This window comes from Heptranchias perlo, chromosome 36 (assembly GCF_035084215.1).
Source record: "Heptranchias perlo isolate sHepPer1 chromosome 36, sHepPer1.hap1, whole genome shotgun sequence".
Lineage (NCBI taxonomy): Eukaryota > Metazoa > Chordata > Chondrichthyes > Hexanchiformes > Hexanchidae > Heptranchias > Heptranchias perlo.
Window position 1 is genome coordinate 6,563,520 of NC_090360.1, and position 21,476 is coordinate 6,584,995.

Genomic DNA, 21,476 nt, shown 5'->3' on the forward strand with positions numbered 1-21,476 from the left:
CTTCAAGGCGGGTGTCTTTGAAGCCTGCTCAGAAGAGTGAGTTCAAATTGAAGATGACTGGAGTCCAAGTGGGAACGTCACCCGGCCAATTTTAACCGCCCACCCTCCTGGTTTCCTCCAGGCGGAGAGGGTTAAAATCGTCCCTTGTAGGTTTGGAGTCGGAGTGAAAGCTTCGGACATATCTGTAGAGTAATTTCTCCTTTTCTTTTTCCCTTTTGTTACAGGCAATCTGGGTGGACCTGAATTATATAAGATCACACTGCATGTCTTTGCTGCACCTGAGCCATTTCTGGAGAAGGAGTGCAAGGCGCAGGTGATAATTATTGTGGTGAATAAAAACATGCCCTCCTGCGCCAATATCACGGTGGAAGACCTCTGCTTTGGAGAAGTGGACTCAAAGGTTCAGATTATCGAGAACAAGTATCCTGGCGCATTCTTTCAAATGAACTCCTTGCCAAACCAGTACCAGTGCCAATATGCCAACATCTCCTATCATCTTGGAACAGGTAAACACTGCACAGGGAGAGATGGGATGGTTGGCGTTGTCAAGAGGCAAGTGGGGCAAGGGGAGCTCTAGTATTAGTCTTTGTGGGGCAGTAAGGTGGTTCAAGGGATTATCATTCCCATGTAGGTGGGCCACCAGTACGAGGTCAGACACTTGCCCACAGAGGTACGTAAGGAGCAGTAGATTTGTTCCGGGTTGCTCTGTGGGCTGGCTGTACCAGCACAAGGAGAGCCCTGGGCCTGCGAGTGTATTATTTGATGCGGGATGGCGAGATATGGTACTAGTGGACCTTCCATGGCATTGCTCACATGTGAGTCCGGGGATGTGGCAGATGTTCGCGAGAGACAGCAAAGTAAGCGGATAGTGGTGAAGTCCTTTTTGAATGGTTCACATTTCTCAGGACCCCACAAGGGGAACTGATAGGGTGGATAAAGAGAAACTATTTCCGCTGGGTGGGGAGTCTACGACTAGGGGACACAGCCTAAAAATTAGAGCCAGGACTTTTGGGTGTGAAGTTAGGAAACACTTCTACACGCAAAGGGTGGTAGAAGTTTGGAACTCTCTTCCGCAATTGGCAGTTGATGTGAGCTCAATTGTTAATTTTAAATCTGTGATTGATAGATTTTTGTTAACCAAAGGTATTAAGGGATATGGGGCTGAGGCGGGTATATGGAGTTAGGTCACAGATCAGCCATGATCTCACTGAATGGCGGAACAGGCTCGAGGGGCTGAATGGCCTCTTCCTGTTCCTATCTTCCTAAGAACGCATGACAATTTCTTTGTGCTCCAGGGTCATTTGATTCACCTATTCCTGCAGTTGCTGGAATTCCTGGGCACAGAAAATGCAGGAAAAGTGGGCAGGAGCAACTCGTGCCCCTAACGGAGCCCACCCAATTTTCCTATATTTAATTGCCCCAGGCGTGGGAGCAGAAAATCTGCCCTTTAAAGTGTGAAGCCCACTGTACATAGGCTCAAAGTGCAGAATGATGTATTTCTTCAACAACACCACCATCTAGTGGTGAGCAGACTCACAGCTCAGCCTGTAGCTTCTGCAGTAAGCACGATCATTTACATTTGAATGGTACCTTATCACGTCCTGGGGATGTCCTGAAGTGCTTTAGAACCGATAGATTACTTATGAAGAACAGACACTGTTGTTATGTAGGCAAACGCAGCAACCAATTTGCACACAGCAAGATCCCACAAACAGCAAGTGAATGACCAGATAATCCGTTCGTGGAGGTTATTAGTTAGGTAACAGATCTGTATCCTGGCAATGTCACCATATCCTGGCAATGTCACCGTATCCTGGCAATGTCACCGTACATCAGCAATGTCACTATATCCTGGCAATGACTGGAGAATTGCAAATGTTACACCCTTGTTCAAAAAAGGGTGTAAGGATAAACCGAGTAACTGCAGGCCAGTCAGTTTAACCTCAGTGGTGGGGAAGCTTTTAGAAACGATAATCCGGGACAAAATTAATAGTCACTTGGACAAGTGTGGATTAATAAAGGAAAGCCAGCACCGATTTGTTAAAGGCAAATCATGTTTAACTAACTTGATAGAGTTTTTTGATAAGGTAACAGAAGGGGTTGATGAGGGCAATGCGGTTGATGTTGTATATATGGACTTTCAAAAGGCGTTTGATAAAGTGCCACGTAATAGGCTTCTCAGCAAAATTGAAGCCCATGGAATAAAAGGGGCAGTGGCAGCATGGATACAGAATTGGCTAAGTAACAGGAAACAGAGAGTAGTGGTGAACATTTGTTTTTCGGACCAGAGGAAGGTATAGAGTGGTGTTCCCCAGGGGTTGGTGCTGGGACCACTGCTTTTTTTGATATATGTTGATGACTTGGACTTGGGTATACAGGGCACAATTTCAAAATTTGCAGATGACACAAAACTTGGAAGGGTGGTAAACAATGAGGAGGATGGTGATTGACTTCAGGAGGATATAGACAGGCTGGTGGCATGGATGGACATGTGGCAGTTGAAATTTAACTCAGAAAAATGTGAAGTAATACATTTCAGTAGGAAGAATGAGGAGAGGCAATATAAACTAGAGGGCACTACTCTAAAAGGGGTACAGGAACAGAGAGATCGGGGGGTATATGTGAACGAATCGTTGAAAATGGCAGGGCAGGTTGAGAAAGTGGTTAAAAAAGCATATGGGATCCTGGGCTTTATAAATAGAGGCATAGCGTACAAAAGTATGAAAGTCATGCTGAACCTTTATAAAACACTGGTTCGGCCACAACTGGAGTATTGTTCTGGGCACTGCACTTCAGGAAAGATGTGAAGGCCTTAGAAAGGGTGCAGAAGAGATGTACTAGAATGATTCCAGGGATGAGGGACTTTAGTTACGTGGATAGACTGGAGAAGCTGGGGTTGTTCTCCTTGGAACAGAGATGGTTGCGAGAAGATTTGATAAAGGTAGTCAAAATCAGAGTAGATAGAGAGAAGAGTCAAGGACCAGAGGACATAGATTTAAGGTGATTGGCAAAAGAACCTAAGGTGACATGAAGAAAAACCTTTTTACACAGCGAGTGGTTAGGATCTGGAATGCACTGCCTGAGGGGGTGGTGGAGGCAGATTGAATCATGGCCTTCAAAAGGGAACTGGATAAGTACTTGAAAGGAAAACATTTGCAGGTCTACGGGGAAAGGGGGGCGTGGGACTACCTGGATTGCTCTTGCATAGAGCCGATGTGGACTCGATGGGCCGTACTGTAACTTTTCTATGATTCTATGATTCTATGATAAGAGCCGGCACGGGCTCAATGGGCCGAATGGCTTCCTTCTGTGCTGTAGCCATTCTATGATTCTGTGTCACTGTATCCTGGCAATGTCACTGTGCACTGGTCAAGATTTCTAGTACATACAATTTACAAACCTGAGAAAGCACATTGCGTTATTGATTTATTTGGAGTTATTAGCAGGGCAGATTCATGAGATTGAATGACTTCAGCACATTGGAGCCCGAGAGGATTGTCTGCCATTGGCAATATTTTATTTTCTGTGAAAATATTGAACTCATGGTTGTTAGTATAATGGGGTCTTTACTGGAACAGGCAAATGAGGCCTTGGGTTGGTGCCCAAAACCAGTTTAACAAGGTTAATCCTTCAGATTTATTAGGTACTGGCCATGTTCAATTTAGAAAGTAGGGTCGATATCCTGAGGGCGCGTTGGAAGGTAGGAAGGAACTTAGGAAGATGAGGAGGCCATTCAGCCCCTTGAGCCTGTTCTGCCATTCAATTCGATCATGGCTGATCTGTATCTTAACTCCATTTACCCATCTTGGTTCCATAACCCTTAATACCCTTATCTAACAAAAATCCATCTCAGCTTTGCTACTGAGGAAGCTCGCCTGTTGGCTGCACATATCAGGAAGTCATGGGCAATGCACCCATACCAAATATTATTTCAATCCATTCATCTTTCAGATGCTTCAATTCCATTCAGGATCAATGAGGAGACATCAGAGGTCAGTGTGGTAAAACCACTCGACAGGGAGCAGATGGAGACGTACGAAATGATTGTCAAATGTACGGTGCGGACGCTAGCCCAGGTGATTCAAGTTGGGAGATCCTTGCACGTGACTGTCCTCGACAAAGGTGACAATGCTCCATACCTCCCTGATGGCAATGACACAGCTGAGGCTTTCATTGAGTTCAACAGGAAGGAGGTAGGACTTTCAATGAGATTTGGATGAGAATCTGTGCGTGTGTCTATGTTTATAGTTTCTACATGGAAACAATGGAGAGTACAGAACCGGAGAAAACCACAGTGTTTCCGGGCAGTCCCAAAAACAAATTCCCCTCAATCCTCCGTTCCTTCACCTAGTTATCCAATTCTCCTTTAAGTGTTTCCGCATTATCTGCCTTCATTAGTTCCCTATGCATCCCATTCCAAGCATCACCACCCTCTATGTAGGTAAATCTAAACTGTGTGTGCAACTTCTCTGCTGTAAGCTTCAGCCCTTGTACATATAAAGCAATATTCATTAAAAAAATATGCATTTTTATAGCGCCATATCATGTCCTCAGGATATCCTGAGAGATCGCTTTCATTTTCTGTGCACATTATTTTATTTCCATTTGGATTTTTTGCCCCCATCTCTACATTAAATTTCACCTGCCACCTGTCTGCCCAATTCCCAAGTATATTCAAATCCTCTTGTATCTCACCCTGTTCAGCTTTGGAGTCCATGACTTTCATTAGCTTTATTCATATAATTTGAAAATTTAGCCATTGTGCTTGTGACTCGTAGGTCCAGATCATTTATGAAGATATTAAAGAGGTCCCAAAACAGATCCCTGTGGGACCGCATTGGTGACATTCTCCCAGGCTGATGACAATCCCAGTACCAACACCCTCTGGGTTCTATTGGTCAACCTTATATATCCATTGTAAAATCTTTCCACTGATTCCTGCTTTCTTTATTTTCAGTGCCAGTCTTTCCAAAGGAACTATATCAAAGACCTTACTGAAATCCAAGTAACCACATTCACTGCCTTAACCCAATCAAGCTCCTTTGTCATACCCTCAAAGAAAACCAATAAATTTGATTGGCAAGACTTCCCCTTCATGAACTCATATTGGCAATCTTATATGATTTAATTACCATCCAGTTGCTCCATGGTCTTATCTTTAATAAGGATTGCCATAACTTCACCCACAATGGATGTCCAGCTGACTGGTCTGTAGTTTCCTGGGCCACTTTGGCTAACTTTTATAAAAATAGGAGTAACATCCACCTTTCTCCAGTCCCCTGGCACCTCTCCAGTAATAGTTTACCTCAGTTACCATCTATTAATTCTACCCAAAGTGATCCTGTGTCTGCCCATTCCTTTTTTATATCCTCTCACTTGTGCCTCAATACTGGAGTTTATGTATACTTCCACACCACCTCCTGTTCTCCTGATACGGTCTCTTCTCAATGGTTTATATCCTTCCAGATTTGTATCCCATTAATTGGAATCATTTCACCCTGTCTCTGTGATGGTAATGATGCCCAATCGATCAACCCCTGCAAGACCTTCTAGATCACACATCTTATTTGTTGGATTTCTTGCCTTAATGCACAGCTCCAGTGCTTTTTACCTTTCCTATTTGCTTTATTAACATTTGTTTACCTCCCACCATTGGAATTAGACTTGTTGACTTTGATTTGTGTTCTCATTGGTACACCTGAAGGTTTGCTCCAATCGGGACGGGTATTCCCTTACACCTACCACAACCACCCCCACATCTAGTTTAAACGTTCCCCCACCATTCTATCTATCCAGCCTGCCAACACCTCTATCCCTCCTTTTGTTTAGGTGGTGCCCATATAGTTTACAAAGGCTCCCCCATTCCAAAAGGTGTCCCATTGTTTGAGGAACCAAAACCCTGATTCCCTGCACTAATGCCTTAGCCATGGGTTGGTGCCTAATGACCCTCCGTCTCTCTTCACTAGCACGTGGCAAGGGTATTATTTCAGAAAATATTACACTTCAGGTCATTCCCTTAAGCTTCCTACTATTGCCCTAAATTTAGTCTACTTCTACCTGTGTTATTCATTCCCACATGGATGAAAACAATTGGTTCATCACCTGCTCCCTCCCGCATTCTGTCAACCCAGGACGTCAGATCCTCGACCCATGCACCCGGGAGGCCATTGGTTTTTGTAAATCAAATAATCAAATCCCCCAATACCTCAACTTGTCTGCTACTCTTTCTTTTTTCTCTTTCTTCTCTGACAGGTTGCTGCATTGCACATTTTCGTCTATCACAGCCACCTCTTGAGTCTCCATATCATTTTTTTCCAGAGGAGAGAAAGTGTTGGAGAACCCCAGGGGCCACTGGTCTTGCCCCACTACCTGACCACCACTTCTGGCCCCTTTCTAACTGTGTCCCACCCTCCTTCTCTAGATACCGGGGTCTCCTCTCCTACTCTGACCTCTAGCGTGGTCGTCTCTAATACCTCATCTATAAAAACTTCTCCCTCTGTGATATTTTGATGCCTGGCCAGTCACTCACTAAGGTTGATCACTCCAGCCTTGAGTGCATCGACCAGTTTGGAGTTGTTGTAGATGAAACCTTCCAGAATTTGGGAGGCAAATATCTCACAACTTCTACAACGCACAAAGTATTCCATCCTCGTGCAACTTTAAAGTTTGAAGGTTGTTTAAGAAAAGAATGACCTTAAGCAGAAAAAAAGGACAAAGACAAACACCCTTCAATTAAATTCCTTGAATTTGCCCTCTCCCTCTTTTTTTTTCTCTTTTGAATTTGTCCCTCAGTTAATTTGTTTAGCACTTCCTTCCCACTCTGCCCCTAATTCCCACTCTCACCAAAGTCCCGTTCAAGAGGTCCTCACTCTGTTACCAGCTCACTCTGCTGTGCTCGCTGCTCGAGCTCTCGTACAGGACTGCTTGTGTACCGCTTAGTGTCAACAGGGGAGAAATTATGATTGATGCTGTTCTTGTACGAATGCTTAATGCACTCGTACCAAACTCCATCCTGCGCCTCACAGGAATACATTGGAGTAGACCTTGACTTTATGCGACGGCGTAAAAAGGGAGATAGCGAGTCCGCAGCCCATTTTACATCTCTCCTGATTTTAATTTCCATTGACTTCGATGGGAGAGATGTAAAACAGGCTCGGACTTGCTATCACCCATTTGGCACTATCGCACAAAGTCAAGGTCTACCCCATTGAGTGTTCATCCACTGCCATCGGCAACAATCGTTTCTAGGCTTGTTTTTATTTTTGCAGCACACAGTGGTGACCGCTCTCTTTGTGTACGATACTGACAGCACCACTAAGTACACAACAACAATGACAAGGAATGATACTTGGATTACAGAAAACTTCAGAGTGAAGCCTGCACCTTTGGAGATACCTGCCAGTGCAGAAACCCCGGCTCGTGGGACGGCAAACAAATATGGTAAACCCTCACCAAAATCTGTACTCTGGCAAGGCTGATCCACAACCACAGTTTCATGCCCAGGTGGCAAGTTGCAAATCTAACCTCGCATTTTGATAAAACGGAGTAGGAAAAAAAAATAAAGTCCGAACACCGGCCAGTTTAAAGCTGACTGGCGCACTGTGGGTAATTTTCCAGGCACTGGGGAATTTCCATGACAGGCAGCTCGCCCCCAATTTTCCGCCCTGCGCTGCTGATAGGCCAGGTTCCTGTACACATACTCTCAAATTGATCCCTGTTGTGCCTTCACCGAAAGTGCTGACCACTAGGGAGAGAGATAATTGAAAGATAAAGCTGTCAGTAGATGAGCATGGATCAGTAGATGGGTGAATGGATGAACAAAACATATCATCAGATTTAATGAATAGCCAAATTCTATATAGCCAAATTATAGAAGATAGACAATTGGATAGAAGGATGAAACAATCTATGGAACACTGAAGGAGGGCTACATGGATAGGCAGATGGAAGTAAGGTAGATTGATGGGCAGTTAGGCTGATTTTTCAATAGATAGTTGGAAAGAAAAATGCACGGAGAGATGGTGGGGTAGAGGGATTAACCATGGAGAATGGGTGGGCAGGGCTTTATAGAAAACGGGCAGGTGAATACACAGATCAGTAGTGGGTGAACGTATAGGTCAGTGGTTTTCAAACTTTTCTGTGCGAGGGAGCTCCTGCAAATATTGGTACAAAGAAACATAGAGTAGGCCATTCAACCCCTCCAGCCTGTTTCGCCGTTTTATTAAATCATGGCTGATCTGTACCTCAAATCCATACACTTCCAGAGACCCCCTTGTCCTAACTTTTGAAAGACAATGTCAGCTCCTCAAAACAGTGCTATCGTTTCAGAGAACGCTACCTGAGCACAATAACAGGAATAACCTGCTACTGAGCCAATAAATAGAGGAAATAGAGATTACCAAATTCTCCAGAAACTGTGCTCACAGCCTGACTTCTGATGAGAGATACCTGAGGATCTTCTCAGACATCTTGGAATCTCCTTGTGGACATCCTAGGGTCGCCAGTAGATCAGTATCGGAATGACAGATAGAAGCACAGATGGTTAAATCAGTAGGTGGCCATTCCTTAGAACAATAGCTGGATCAAAAATCAATGGGATTGATTGATTGATTGATTGATTGATCATCAAACCCTGCTATTTCCAACAGGCTACATATAAGGGCCGATCTTACTGGGGAGCTCTTCGCATATCAAGAGAATCACAATCACCCACTCCGCACCTTTCAGTCCATAATAGATGTATAGATAGATTAATTGATGAATAATTAAGTAGATAGATCAGTGTTAAAGGATAGAAAGGTAGATGAGCGAAAGCACAGGTAGGTAGACTTAAAATAATATCCACTTTTCATCCGATTATTCCACCTGACTGTTTCCGATGTTTTATTCAGAGTTAATACTGAAGAAAAACCTGTCAATCTCCGAGAACCGATCGTTCAGTTTGGACGTCCTGGTCCATGACACCGAATACAGTGGCCCAAACAGTTCAGTGATGCTTCACTTCAATGTCACTGTCCGGCCAATCATCATTGAGTTCACTGAGAAAACGTTCCACTTCTCACTGAACAGGAACGCAGGACGCTCTGCAAAGGTAATTTGTGGGTTTTTTTGTGATGGGTGGTGGAGGGGGTTCTGCAGGAAGAAAGTCAAAATTTGAACAGTTGAGGAAATTTAAGAGCAATTAGTAAACAGATGCAATCTAATATAGACTGTGTGTAGTGTTGTGGTATTAATCTTGGTCCTGAGCCATGTCTCTACTCCTGAGGGAGCAGTTTGTAGAAACTGGGCTTTTTTTTTTGCATAGAATTACATTGAAATTACAACAGGGAAACAGGCCATTCGGCCCAATCAGTCCATGTTGGTACTTATCCTCCACAAGAGCAGGATTCCTCATCCCATGTGACTGCTCTGTTCCCATATCCCTTTATTCCCCTTTCCTTCAATCACCTATCTAATCTACTCTTTAATGTTGACATAGTCTCTGCTTCAATCAGTAACTCTGGTAGTGCATTCCACAGCCTCACACCCCTCTCAATCTTATATCTATGTCTCCTTGTCCCTCAATCACTGGAAAGAGTCTTTATCTATAACTCATCCCTTCATAATTTTAAACATCACTATCAAATCTCCTCTGTTGTAACAAAACAGTCCCAATTGTTTAAGTCATTCTTCCTCATACCAGACAGCATTTAGGTAAACCTGCATTGTATCCTCTCTGTTGCGTCATAGATATTGCCGCAGACTGAGGCTGATGGACTTCAGCCAGCTGTGAAATGTGTCCCGTCAATATTCCATTTGGGTTTTCACAGACGGAATGTTAACTGCAGATTATTAAGCTTTCCAAATCTTTGAAGGTGGCAGGACAAGTTGAGAAGGCTGTTAAAAAAGCATATGGGATCCTGGGTTTTATTAATAGAGGCATAGAGTACAAAAGCAAGGAAGTTATGCTAAACCTTTATAAAACACTGGTTGGGCCTCAGCTGGAGTATTGTGTTCAATTCTGGGCACCACACTTTAGGAAGGATGTCAAGGCCTTAGAGTGGGTGCAGAAGAGATTTACTAGAATGGTACCAGGGATGAGGGACTTCAGTTATGTAGAGAGACTGGAGAGCTGGGGTTGTTCTCCTTGGAACAGAGAAGGTTAAGGGGTGATTTGATAGAAGTGTTCAAAATTATGAACGGTTTTGATAGAGTAAATAAGGAGAAACTGTTTCCAGTGGCAGAAGGGTTGGTAACCAGAGGACACAGATTTAAGTTAATTGGCAAAAGAACCAGAGGCGACATGAGGAAACATTTTTTTACGCAGCGAGTTGTAATGATCTGGAATGCACTGCCTGAAAGGGTGGTGGAAGCAGATTCAATAGTAACTTTCAAAAGGGAATTAGATAAATACTTGAAGGGAAAAAATTTACAGGGCTATGGAGAAAGAGCACGGGAATGGGACTAATTAGATAGCTCTTTCGAAGAGCCAGTACAAGCACGATGGACCAAATGGCCTCCTCCTGTGCCGTACCTACGATGTTACTATTGTGTGTTACAGATTGGAAGAATTTGCATTGCAAACTGTCAGAACTTTCAAGCGTTAAATATAACCTACACACTGGTGCCCATGGCCCATGCGGAGGAGAACGTCACACAACAGGACAAAAACTGTTCTTCTATTGTGGGGGTTCTGAAACGAGCCGAGGATATATTTGGGATCCTATACATCAATGATGTGAGGGTGTTGAGAAACGGCATGTGTTACAAACTTCACTATACCGTCATAGTTAATGAATCATTGAGCAAGGAGGAGGCAAAGGCCAACATCATTGTCACGCTCGAGGGCACACGTATGTATCAGTGCTTCTTATTTGGTGCTTCTGATTTCCTTCTCTTTCCTCCTTTTAAGGCCCTTCACTTTTACCTAGTTCCGTTGAGAGAGAAGGATGATTTGGGCTGTAGATGTGGGGTTCTCCATCAGTGGCTGATTTAAGGGGTGTGACTGATTGAGAAAGTCCATAAGTATGGGCAGTTTTTGTCAATGTAAATGTAGCACTGATGGTTTTGCTTTAAGGTACATTTGGGAGGGAGTTCTGAGGGAGATTTTTTAAAAATTCATTCTCAGGATGTGGCCGTTGCTGGCAAGGCCGGCATTTATTGCCAATCACTAGTTGCCCTGAGAAGGTGGTAAAGGTTTGATACAACTAAATGGCTTGCTGGGCCACTTCAGAGCGCGATTAAGAGTTAACCACATTGGTGTAGGACCGGAGTCACATATAGGCCAGACAGGGTAAGGATGGTAGATTTCCTCCCCTAAAGGACGTTAGTGAACCAGTTGGGTTTTTATAACAATCCAACAGTTTCACGGTCACTTTTACTGGTACTACTTTTTGTTCCAGATTGTATAACTAAAATTTGATTTATGTTCTCTGGATTAATAGTCCAGTAATTTAACCATTATCTGTGTCTAATCTGAAAGTGCTTGCTTAATGTAGTTAGCCTTGTATCCTAGCCAAGTCATTCACAACTGGTTAGTGCTTTGTGAACAACTGGCATAATACCATGTTATAGATATGTGGGATAACCTTGGATTCTGCTGTATATGGCTTGCACAGACCAACAGCAATAACATAAGAAAACCAGGAACGAGATAAAGGCATTTGGCCCATCAAGCCTGCTCGTTCCATAGTCCATATATGACAACTTGTGTCATAGATTCATCCCCCATCATCCCAGGTCTCTAGACTTGCTTCTTATCCCCGTTCGATTCTAGAGAAACCAGTTCAGCACAGAACACAATTGTTCCAGAATAATCTCTCTTACCTGTGTAGGCGTGGGCTAACACATTTGAAGAACAAGTTATTGACTGCTCAATGGAATGAGAATCGGGCGGGTTCTATAACAGACGGGCGATCCGCTCTGCCAGATTACTGCCCAAGCAGTGAAAATTGAAAATGTCCCCCCCCCACCGCCCCACCCTTTGTATCAAGTTTGTTTGTCCATTATTTTGACACAAGTATTAACCATTAACCAGTTGCTAATAAGAGAATAATACCTCCGTTAAAATAAGAGAGGAATTTGATACAAACATGTTAAGTGTTTGGAGAATAATATTGCCACACTGTTCTTTTCTACCAGAGCTGACTTTGCCTAACTCTCTACTCCTTTTCTACCAAATCTGTTTCCCTCTCTAACCAGATGTGATTCTCTCCATTGTTACCTTTAACCCAAAATGAACACATTTGTTAATTGAAAGTGACAATATGTGTAGATTACATAAGCCCGCAAAGGGAGATTTAAGCTATCGTTGAAACTACATGGAATTAATGGATGCTTTTTCTGTCTAGACACAGACAGAAACAACAATTGTCCCAAAATCTGTGCGATGAACAAGCAACGCTCGGAGTGTGAGGAATGTGGCGGACCTGGAACATTAACCGGGAAATGCCAGTGGCGACAGGGCTTTGAAAAGGGTAGGAATCTTCTGTAATAATTCAGTGTATAACTTCTTCCATTTTACCACTGAATGAATGAACTGGATAGACTTTACTCTAAATGCTTCCAAATGACTTGTGTTTATATAATGCCTCTGGGTCTCAGAAATGCCTCGAGATTCTTCAATTAATGATTTGAAGTTCAGTGACTGTTGTTATGTAGGCCAGGCAGACAACAGCTAATAACCGGTTAAATCATTTTGATTGAGGGAGGACATTGTAAGTGCTCCCTGATTTTTTTCAGATAGTGTTATGGGATCTTACCATTCACTTGAACTAGCTAAAGAAGCAGGTGGACAGCAGGATAGCTATCAGTTAACCTTAGATGGCTCGGCTTTCTCACATTACAGCAACAGACCTCAAGCTACAAAAGGACACTTTACCCTAACTTCTGTTAAAGTTTCCTTACCTTGTGATTGGCCTGATCACAAGATCACAAGACAATTGCAGATGAGGGAGGCCATTTGTCCCATCTTAGTTCACCCATCAGTCCCTAAAGAGTATTAGGTTTCTCAACACCAAGACTGTTCCCAAGACTGAACAATTCTCTCTGATCTAAACTGTATCCACTAAGTGTTGCTGGTTGGTCATTTTTAAGTGTTAATTTGCCTCAATTTGGTAACCCTCTGCATTAGAAGGTTGTGAGTTGAAGCCTCACTCCAGGACTTGAGCATGTAATCGAAGCTGACACTTCACTGCAATAGTGAGGGAGTGCTGCACTGTCAGACACATTGTCCTGCAATTGAGATGTTAAACTGAGGCTCTGACTGATTGATCTGATGAACAGGAAAGATTCCATAACAGGAGTGGAATATGACTAGAAGATTCCCTAGTGTCGGAGCCAACATTCCTCCATTAACACCAAAAAAAGCATCTGAACTGGTCTTTCATTTCTTGTAGGATCTGGCTGTGCACAACGTGGCTGTGCATGTCCCTGTGTACAGTGATTCACTGTGTGTGTATTGCTTTGAGGTGTTTCTAAGAGACATGATAAGCCTTATAAATGCGAGCCTTTCTTTTTCTTTCATTAAGTAGTGTGATGGTTATATTACTGCACTATTAACCTGGACAAACACGAGTTCAAATTCAGTTTGAGAATTTGAATTCAGCTTTTAAAAATCTGGAAATCAAAAGCTGGTAACAATAAAAGTGACCATGAAACTGTCAGATTGTCATAAAAACCTAACTGATTCACTAACGCCCTTTAGGGAAGGAAACCTGCCATCCTTACCTGGTCTGGCCAATATGTGACTCTTAACTGCTCTCTGAGGTGCTTTAGCAAGCCACTCAGTCGTATCAAACCATATTTGGACAACTAGAGATGGGCAATAAAGGCTGGCCTTGACAGCGGCGCCCACATCCGGAGAATAAATAATAATAAAAATGTTTTTTTTAAAGAGACATGATGTTCAGAATTTAGCTGTACATTAATATGCAATCAGTGTAGATTTGATGCTTGGCTGGTCAGTGGATTTGTTACTTCAAATTTTTTATTTCTTTCTGCAGGCATATCAAAAAACTACTCCACCTGCTCATCACATCTCTCCAGCTGCCCTGATGGATATTGCGATATCGTGGAGCAGAAGAAGAGTACATGTCCCCAAGATTGTATTGGTGTGTAGCCACAGTCCACACATACTGTGCTAGATCTCTAGTCTCCATGTGCATGTCTGCATGGGCACCAGAAAGAACTATTATATCAAAATATATAGATATATATATATATGTGTATTGGTTTTGAGGCGTGTCTGATATGTCAGCTATAACATTTTGTCACACATGCAAATTTCTGTGTCACACTTTCCCAAAAAAATTATCAAAAAGAGAATGAAAGCCAATCATTTCCTTCTGTTTTTTTCTGACCTCTGGATCTTCCGAAGAAGAATTAGCCTCAAACTTACCTTAGAAAGACAGAGGAATTAGTTACCATGGCCTAAAGGGACACACCAGGTTACACACAGCTGCACCTAAGCAGCAGAATAATACATTGCATGTTACATGGTGTGACACTCCTGTCCTTATAGAGCGGAGTGACCTTCAGCTTGGTGTGTTAATTAATTTCAAATATTGTCTAGGTTATCTTATAGGTTACACATCACGGGGTTATTTACAAAGGTGTCTCACCCATTAACCTGCGATTAAGACTGAGGGGTAATTGTGTCGTACCCACCTGGCAGGAAACTGATGGGATTGGTTTGCTGTCTGTTTTACACCCTGCCCTAAGACTAACGAACTTGGCTGATCTTCAGACGTACTCATACTTTGGATCCTGTTGAAATTTATCAAATTCTAAGCCTCCCCCCAGCAAAGAAAGGGAGTGGCGAGGCAATGGAGAGATTTGAACACAAGGATGAGAATTTTTAAATCAAGGCATTGCCGGACCGGGATCCAATGTAGGTCAGCAAGCACAGGGGTGATGGGTGAACGGGACTTGGTGCGAGTTAGGATACGGACATACGAGATGAGTATCCCACCAAATTTAACTCCTGCCTGGCATCAACTCAGCATTTCAGCAGCATAGTTGAGATAGTGAACTCGACAGTATGGGAGATTGAGCCTGAGTCCCATTGGACTGGCAATTTACTTTAGCAAGCCACACTAGGTTGATTAATGATTGAGAAGAAGAGGGATTCTAGGTAAGAGCAACGAAATATTCCTATTAAACCTGTCTCACGTTTAACCTATTTGATTTAGAATGGGACAAGGTCGTTGGTGGATTTGAACCTGGAGAACTGGGAGGAATTAAAGGAGGTTTTGGAACCTGTGTCTGCTACTCCGATAATAAATGTGTCTGCCAAAAGGATGACATTATTGGTATGTTTCTTCCTCAAATCCTTTTCTTGGCATTTAACAGATGCAAACTTAAGGGTCACATTTTTCAAGATTCCATGCCCCTGGGGTATCGCAAAGCAGCCAGGGCGAATTGGCAAATCGTGGCATGCTGCCCCCCCAACCCCCACATTTTCCGATATGTGCCAGCTGTGGGCGAAGCCATGTCGGGTTCCGTGCTCTTCTTTGGTTAGTGGAGTGGACAGTTTGATGTTCATCTGAACCATCAGCAGCTGAGGCCTTGGTTTATGAACGCATCAAAAGAAGGGTGTGAAAAGACCAAGAGGCTCACTCCATCCATCACATGATGCAACCTTGTGCCCCACCCTGTCCATTCAATAATATTTTTGGAGGAGGAAAATATTTAATATCTGGTCTGAAGGATGCCAACTGCAACAATGCAGAGCTCCCTCAGTACCGCACTGGAGCGTCAGCCTGGTGCTCAACTCGCCTTAGGCCATTTTACGCCAATCCTAGCGGCTTTGGTAAAGGCCTAGGGAGAAAGGTTGTCAACACCTCCTGTCAAGTGTTGAATAAATGGCACAGAGATACCTGTAAGATGGGGAAGAAAGAAAAATCTATCTCCAAGATGCTGCCTGCCTCGGTATCAAGCCACAATAATGTATATTAATATGATTCACATGGGCTTCTGCTCAGCTGAAACATCATGGCGTTTTCTGTTCTGTTTCATTCACAGAGATGGTTTGCGACGATCTGTGTAAAACCATTATTGCAGCTGCAGTGCTGCTGTCATTCATCCTGTCTGTGCTGCTTTCTTCCTATTTCATTCACCGATACCATAAAAACATTCCCAAACCTCCCATCGCCTCGGCAGAGATGACTTTCAGGAGGCCAGCTCAGGCTTATCCAATCAGCTACTCCTCCAACAATATCCGGAGGCCCTCTATGGATTCCATGGAAAATCAAGTGGCAGTGGACTCCTTCAAGATACCAGTGAGTGCCATTTTATTATAATTTTAGTGAGGATTCATCTTGTAAGAAAGAGCTTGTGTAAACATTACAAATACCACTTAATGTATTCATTTTGATCCTTGCTTGCCCATGTCATAAGTTTCCAAGTTGGGATCTGTGGTACTTACAGTGTCCGCAAGATCATCAGACATCTGTATTTGTCCGTGTTTGTTGGCTTACCAGCACATTATCCCAAGTTTTAACCTAACATCCAGTGGGAATGGTTGGATTCAGGTTCGGGTTCAGGTCAGACACCCGTTTTTGGCTCCAATGAAGTAAATGCAGCGTAAAATCAAGCGTTGTGTAAAACGGGTGTCTCACCCGAACCCACCCCTCTCACCCAGACGAGTTAGGTTAAAATCTGGGCTTTTATTTCTGTTGCTGTACACTAATTTTAAAAAAAAGACTTCTGCAACGATAGCTCTTAGTGGAAGTGAAGACAAAATGCTTGGCCGCTGTTTAGTTTGTTTCCGCTTTCTTGTCCCTTTGTCTTCTCTTGTGGCATTGTTCAGCCTACATCTGTTTTGTGAAGGCACATGTAGTTCTCTCGCCTTTTGCTATACCCAGAGATACAAGTTACCTGACGTCAGCATGTTCGGCCTGAGCGAAGATCCTTTTGTTTTCATTGTTCTTGTGAATTGCTACAAACTCACCAGCTCTACTTCTGGTGGACATCCAGAGAACAGTACAGGTGGGAAAGGAAGTGGGGGACAGCAGCACGACAGTACCAAGATACCACTGCTTTCCTCAAACTGGCTGACCAACATAAAAATGCCTGATGAGAGTCACACTCTACCCTGTGTTATTGCGATTGATTTCTCACCTCTGAATACAAACCCAGAGCACTCATTTCTATATAAACCATTCTTTTCCATATAGGACGTCATTTCCATATCGGACATTGTTTCCAAATAGGACGTAATTTCCATATAGGTTGATTCCGGGTATGGAAGGGTTGTCTTATGAGGAAAGATTGAACAGGTTGGGTCTATACCCATTGGAGTTTAGAAGAATGAGAGGAGATCTTATTGAAACATACACGATTCTGAGGGGACTCGATAGGGTAGATGCTGAGAGGATGTTACCCCTCATGGGGGAATCTAAAACTAGGGGGCGTAGTCTCAGAATAAGGGGTCGCCCGTTTAAGATGGAAATGAGGAGGAATTTCTTCTCCCAGAGGGTCGTGAATCTTTGGAATTCTTTACCCGAAAAAGCAGTGGAGGTTGAGTCATTGAATACATTCAAGGCTGAGTTAGACAAATTTTTGATCAGCAAGGGAGTCAAAGGATATGGGGAAAGGGCGGGAAAGTGGAGTTGAGGTAAAAATCAGATCAGCCACGATCTCATTAAATGGCGGAGCAGGCTCGAAGGGCCGAATGGCCTACTCCTGCTCTTATCTCTTATGGTCTCATGGACATCATTTCCATATAGGACATCATTTCTATATAAATCATTAATTTCAATATAGGAGATAATTTCCATATACAGCATTTGGCAAGTGATTTAATTTGAGAATAAATTGTTCACGGAAATTATCTGTGAAGTGATGTTTTGCATTTATGAATTTCTTAAAACTAATGCACAGAGGAAAATATCATATTTGGGCTACTGGACCTAAAGGGCCCCATCGATGACTCCTCAGTTTCGGCTGTTTTAAGCAGCTCTGTGTCTTTCTTCTTGACAGGAGGATCCCAAATGGGAGTTTCCAAGGAAGAACCTGGTCCTGGGCAAAACCCTTGGTGAAGGAGAATTCGGGAAAGTAGTGAAGGCGACAGCATTCAGGCTGAAGGGCAAAGCAGGCTACACCACCGTGGCAGTGAAGATGCTAAAAGGTAGGACTGAATGTCTTCAAAGTGTAACTGTGGGATGCAAGTATAGTAACACCCTTACAGGCCGACACTCAGTGGCTGTTCCTCACAGATTTAAGAGATGGTCCTGCAACTAGAGAACCTTATCGGCAGAATTGAGAGTATCCTGACTCCAGGCACCCGTAGCATAACCGCATCCTCACCTAGATCCTCACCAGCAGAACTGGGGGCTCCTCATTCAGCACCCTGAGCAGTCAGCAGCATGAGTGCGTATTTACACACCTGAAGCACATTTCTTTGGAAAGGCCAGCAGATCATGTGCCTTGAGGCATAGATTCATAGAATGATACAGCAGAGAAGGAGGCCATTTGGCCCATCTTGCCTGTGCCAACTCTTTGAAAGAGCTATCCAATTAGTCCCAATCCCCTGCCCTTTCCCCATAGCCCTGCAAATTTTCTCCCCTTCAAGTACTTATCTAATTCCCTTTTGAAGCTTACTCCTGAATCTGCTTCCACTGCCCTTTCAGGCAGTGCATTCCAGATCAGAACAACTTGCTTCGTAAAAAAATTCTCCTCATCGCGCCTCTGGTTATATTCCAGTGGGAGAGCACAACCTGATGTTGCCTGACTCACCTCTGCCTGGGTCATATCCTATACCAACTGATCACAACAGTCACTGGGGAATCAAAGACCCAGACCATCCAACCTTCTAAACTGAAGGAAGAGAGAAGAAAGTGGGGAAAGATTTAAAGAAAGCTCGATTTTAAAAAGAATCTTTACTACTCTTCTTATTTTGTGATTACCTCTGGGAAGCACTTCAGGATGTTTTTCATATAAAATGCGAGTTGCTGTTACTATTTCATGTTTTGTGGCAGTGAGAAACTCTTTGGCATGTAGAGGTTAAGCACGGCAGTGACCTTCTCTGAATTAACGTCACTCTCTGTTTCTCTGTCTGGCAGAGAATGCTTCTCAGAGTGAACTACGAGATCTCTTATCTGAGTTCAACTTGCTGAAACAAGTCAGCCATCCCCATATTATCAAACTGTACGGAGCCTGCAGCCAGGATGGTAAGAGAACATCAGGGTGATATTAGTGACGACTTCATTAATGTCATCGTATTTATTTTTTTTGCCCCTTTGTTTTAATGATGGTGTTAACCCATTTATTTTAAAGGCCGGGGCAGGTTTATGCACTGAAGTTAGTCCAGCTTGTTGGCATCACTCCGGTGTACCGGGGCAAGAATTCTCTTCAGGAGTCACTCCACTATCTCCTCGCTGCCACTTCTGGGATTTTCATCTAGAAGTGATGGGGGAAATATAATAAGTGCAGCCAAGTACATCATAAGATGGATTTCCTGTCGTTTGCACCATAGCAACGCTGTGCAATACAGTCCTCTCTGCAAGAGAGTTCTTGATGCCAGCTATATGTCTTCAGGAAGAGGAGTCACCCAGTCACTCCTGTAGAGTTGGCTGAAGGCTGCATTAGCAGCGGCCCAGCAAAAGGTAGTGTGCCCGCCCTATTGTATAGAAAATAACGTGTGATACCCAAGGAAAAGGAGAAATGGAATAACTCTTGGAGCCTGTTGCTGTGTAATAAACCGTGCCATTGTATTTCAATATTGATTACACTACACTGTGTCTGCAGGTTAAAGTAAGTGGGTTATCGGTAATTTACTGGTGTGTACAAGGGCTGGGATCAATAGTAATAGCTGAAATGTGAATTCTTATAGTGAGGAAGTTCTCTGATGGAAATTCCTTTCTTTCTTTCAATGCCCCACTGTTTGGAGCCCTTTCTTATTTCTCGTTCAGTTTCCAAAGGGCAGTCGGATTGTTTTGGATTCTTTCTGCAACAGGTTTCCAGCACATGTGTTACCATTTGCCTGTTAACAACTGGTTGAGATTGAACCAGGACAGAACCAGGATTGTTTGTATCAAGAGCCTAGACAAATGTGGCATGAGAGGAACTGTCTGCATTTTGGGTTTTTCTGGGTCACACCCTAGAATTAAATGAACAAAAATTAATCTATGGGGACAACACATCTTTAAATTGAGTTTAATTCCAAAATTTTGCTCAGTTTGCATGCAGGTTTCTGATTAAACAGTTTTGTAGAGACTGAGGCAGTACTCTCAGCGAGTGACCCCAGTGCTGTGTTTTGTGGAGAGTGAAGGCAATGCTGGGGCCTGGTGGGATTAATTCCTGTGCCATGTTTTGTGGAGACTGGAGGCAGTGCTGGGGCCTGGTGGGATTAATTCCTGTGCTGTGTTTTGTGGATACTGGAGGCAGTGCTGGGACCTGGTGGGATTAATTCCTGTGCTGTGTTTTGTGGATACTGGAGGCAGTGCTGGGACCTGGTGGGATTAAATCCAGTGCCGTGCTTTGTGGATACTGGAGGCAGTGCTGGGGCCTGGTGGGATTAATTCCTGTGCCGTGCTTTGTGGATACTGGAGGCAGTGCTGGGGCCTGGTGGGATTAATTCCTGTGCTGTGTTTTGTGGATACTGGAGGCAGTGCTGGGGCCTGGTGGGATTAAATCCAGTGCCGTGCTTTGTGGATACTGGAGGCAGTGCTGGGGCCTGGTGGGATTAATTCCTGTGCCGTGCTTTGTGGATACTGGAGGCAGTGCTGGGACCTGGTGGGATTAATTCCTGTGCTGTGTTTTGTGGATACTGGAGGCAGTGCTGGGACCTGGTGGGATTAATTCCTGTGCTGTGTTTTGTGGATACTGGAGGCAGTGCTGGGACCTGGTGGGATTAATTCCTGTGCTGTGTTTTGTGGAGACTGGAGGCAGTGCTGGGACCTTCTGGGATTAATTCCTGTGCTGTGTTTTGTGGATACTGGAGGCAGTGCTGGGACCTGGTGGGATTAATTCCTGTGCTGTGTTTTGTGGAGACTGGAGGCAGTGCTGGGGCCTGGTGGGATTAAATCCAATCCCAGGTTCATCATATTTTTCATGATCTAGAACAGAATGATGTTGTTGGCTAAATGCTACATTGTGACGTATGGCACAAAATAAGGGGAGACTCTGTGGGAAAACTCTGCACCTTTCTTTGGCAGGTCCTCTGTATCTTATTGTGGAATATGCCAAATATGGATCTCTGAGAAGTTTCCTGAGGGAAAGTCGCAAAGTCGGCCCCAGTTACTTGGGTGAAGGCAATCGAAATTCGAGTTACTTGGATAATCCGGATGAACGAGCCCTGACAATGGGAGATTTGATATCCTTTGCCTGGCAGATCTCCCGTGGAATGCAGTACCTGGCTGAAATGAAGGTGATCTTTAATTTGTTTTGTACACATTTGTTGATGAAGATGTTGGGTGACCAGAACTCACATGACTTTTCGAGGAGATGAACAGTGCATTTATAGCTGACCCTTACCTGTGAACCACTCCCCACTA

At 43.7% G+C, this 21,476-nt stretch overlaps 1 protein-coding gene across 1 annotated transcript in view; it reads left to right on the top strand.

Annotated features, from left to right (window-relative positions):
• The first annotated feature begins 389 nt into the window (after positions 1–389).
• Positions 390–21,476, top strand: part of ret (ret proto-oncogene receptor tyrosine kinase) — a 32,174-nt gene continuing 11,087 nt past the window's right edge. Inside the window, exons 1-13 of the mRNA XM_067972330.1 lie at positions 390–506; positions 3,952–4,193; positions 6,253–6,354; positions 7,269–7,440; positions 8,892–9,091; positions 10,541–10,832; positions 12,330–12,455; positions 13,983–14,090; positions 15,171–15,290; positions 16,003–16,259; positions 17,962–18,109; positions 19,044–19,151; positions 21,138–21,349. Of these exons, the coding sequence (XP_067828431.1) occupies positions 443–506; positions 3,952–4,193; positions 6,253–6,354; positions 7,269–7,440; positions 8,892–9,091; positions 10,541–10,832; positions 12,330–12,455; positions 13,983–14,090; positions 15,171–15,290; positions 16,003–16,259; positions 17,962–18,109; positions 19,044–19,151; positions 21,138–21,349 (2,151 nt within the window). The 5' untranslated portion in view covers positions 390–442. The remainder of the gene's footprint in view (positions 507–3,951; positions 4,194–6,252; positions 6,355–7,268; positions 7,441–8,891; positions 9,092–10,540; positions 10,833–12,329; positions 12,456–13,982; positions 14,091–15,170; positions 15,291–16,002; positions 16,260–17,961; positions 18,110–19,043; positions 19,152–21,137; positions 21,350–21,476) is intronic.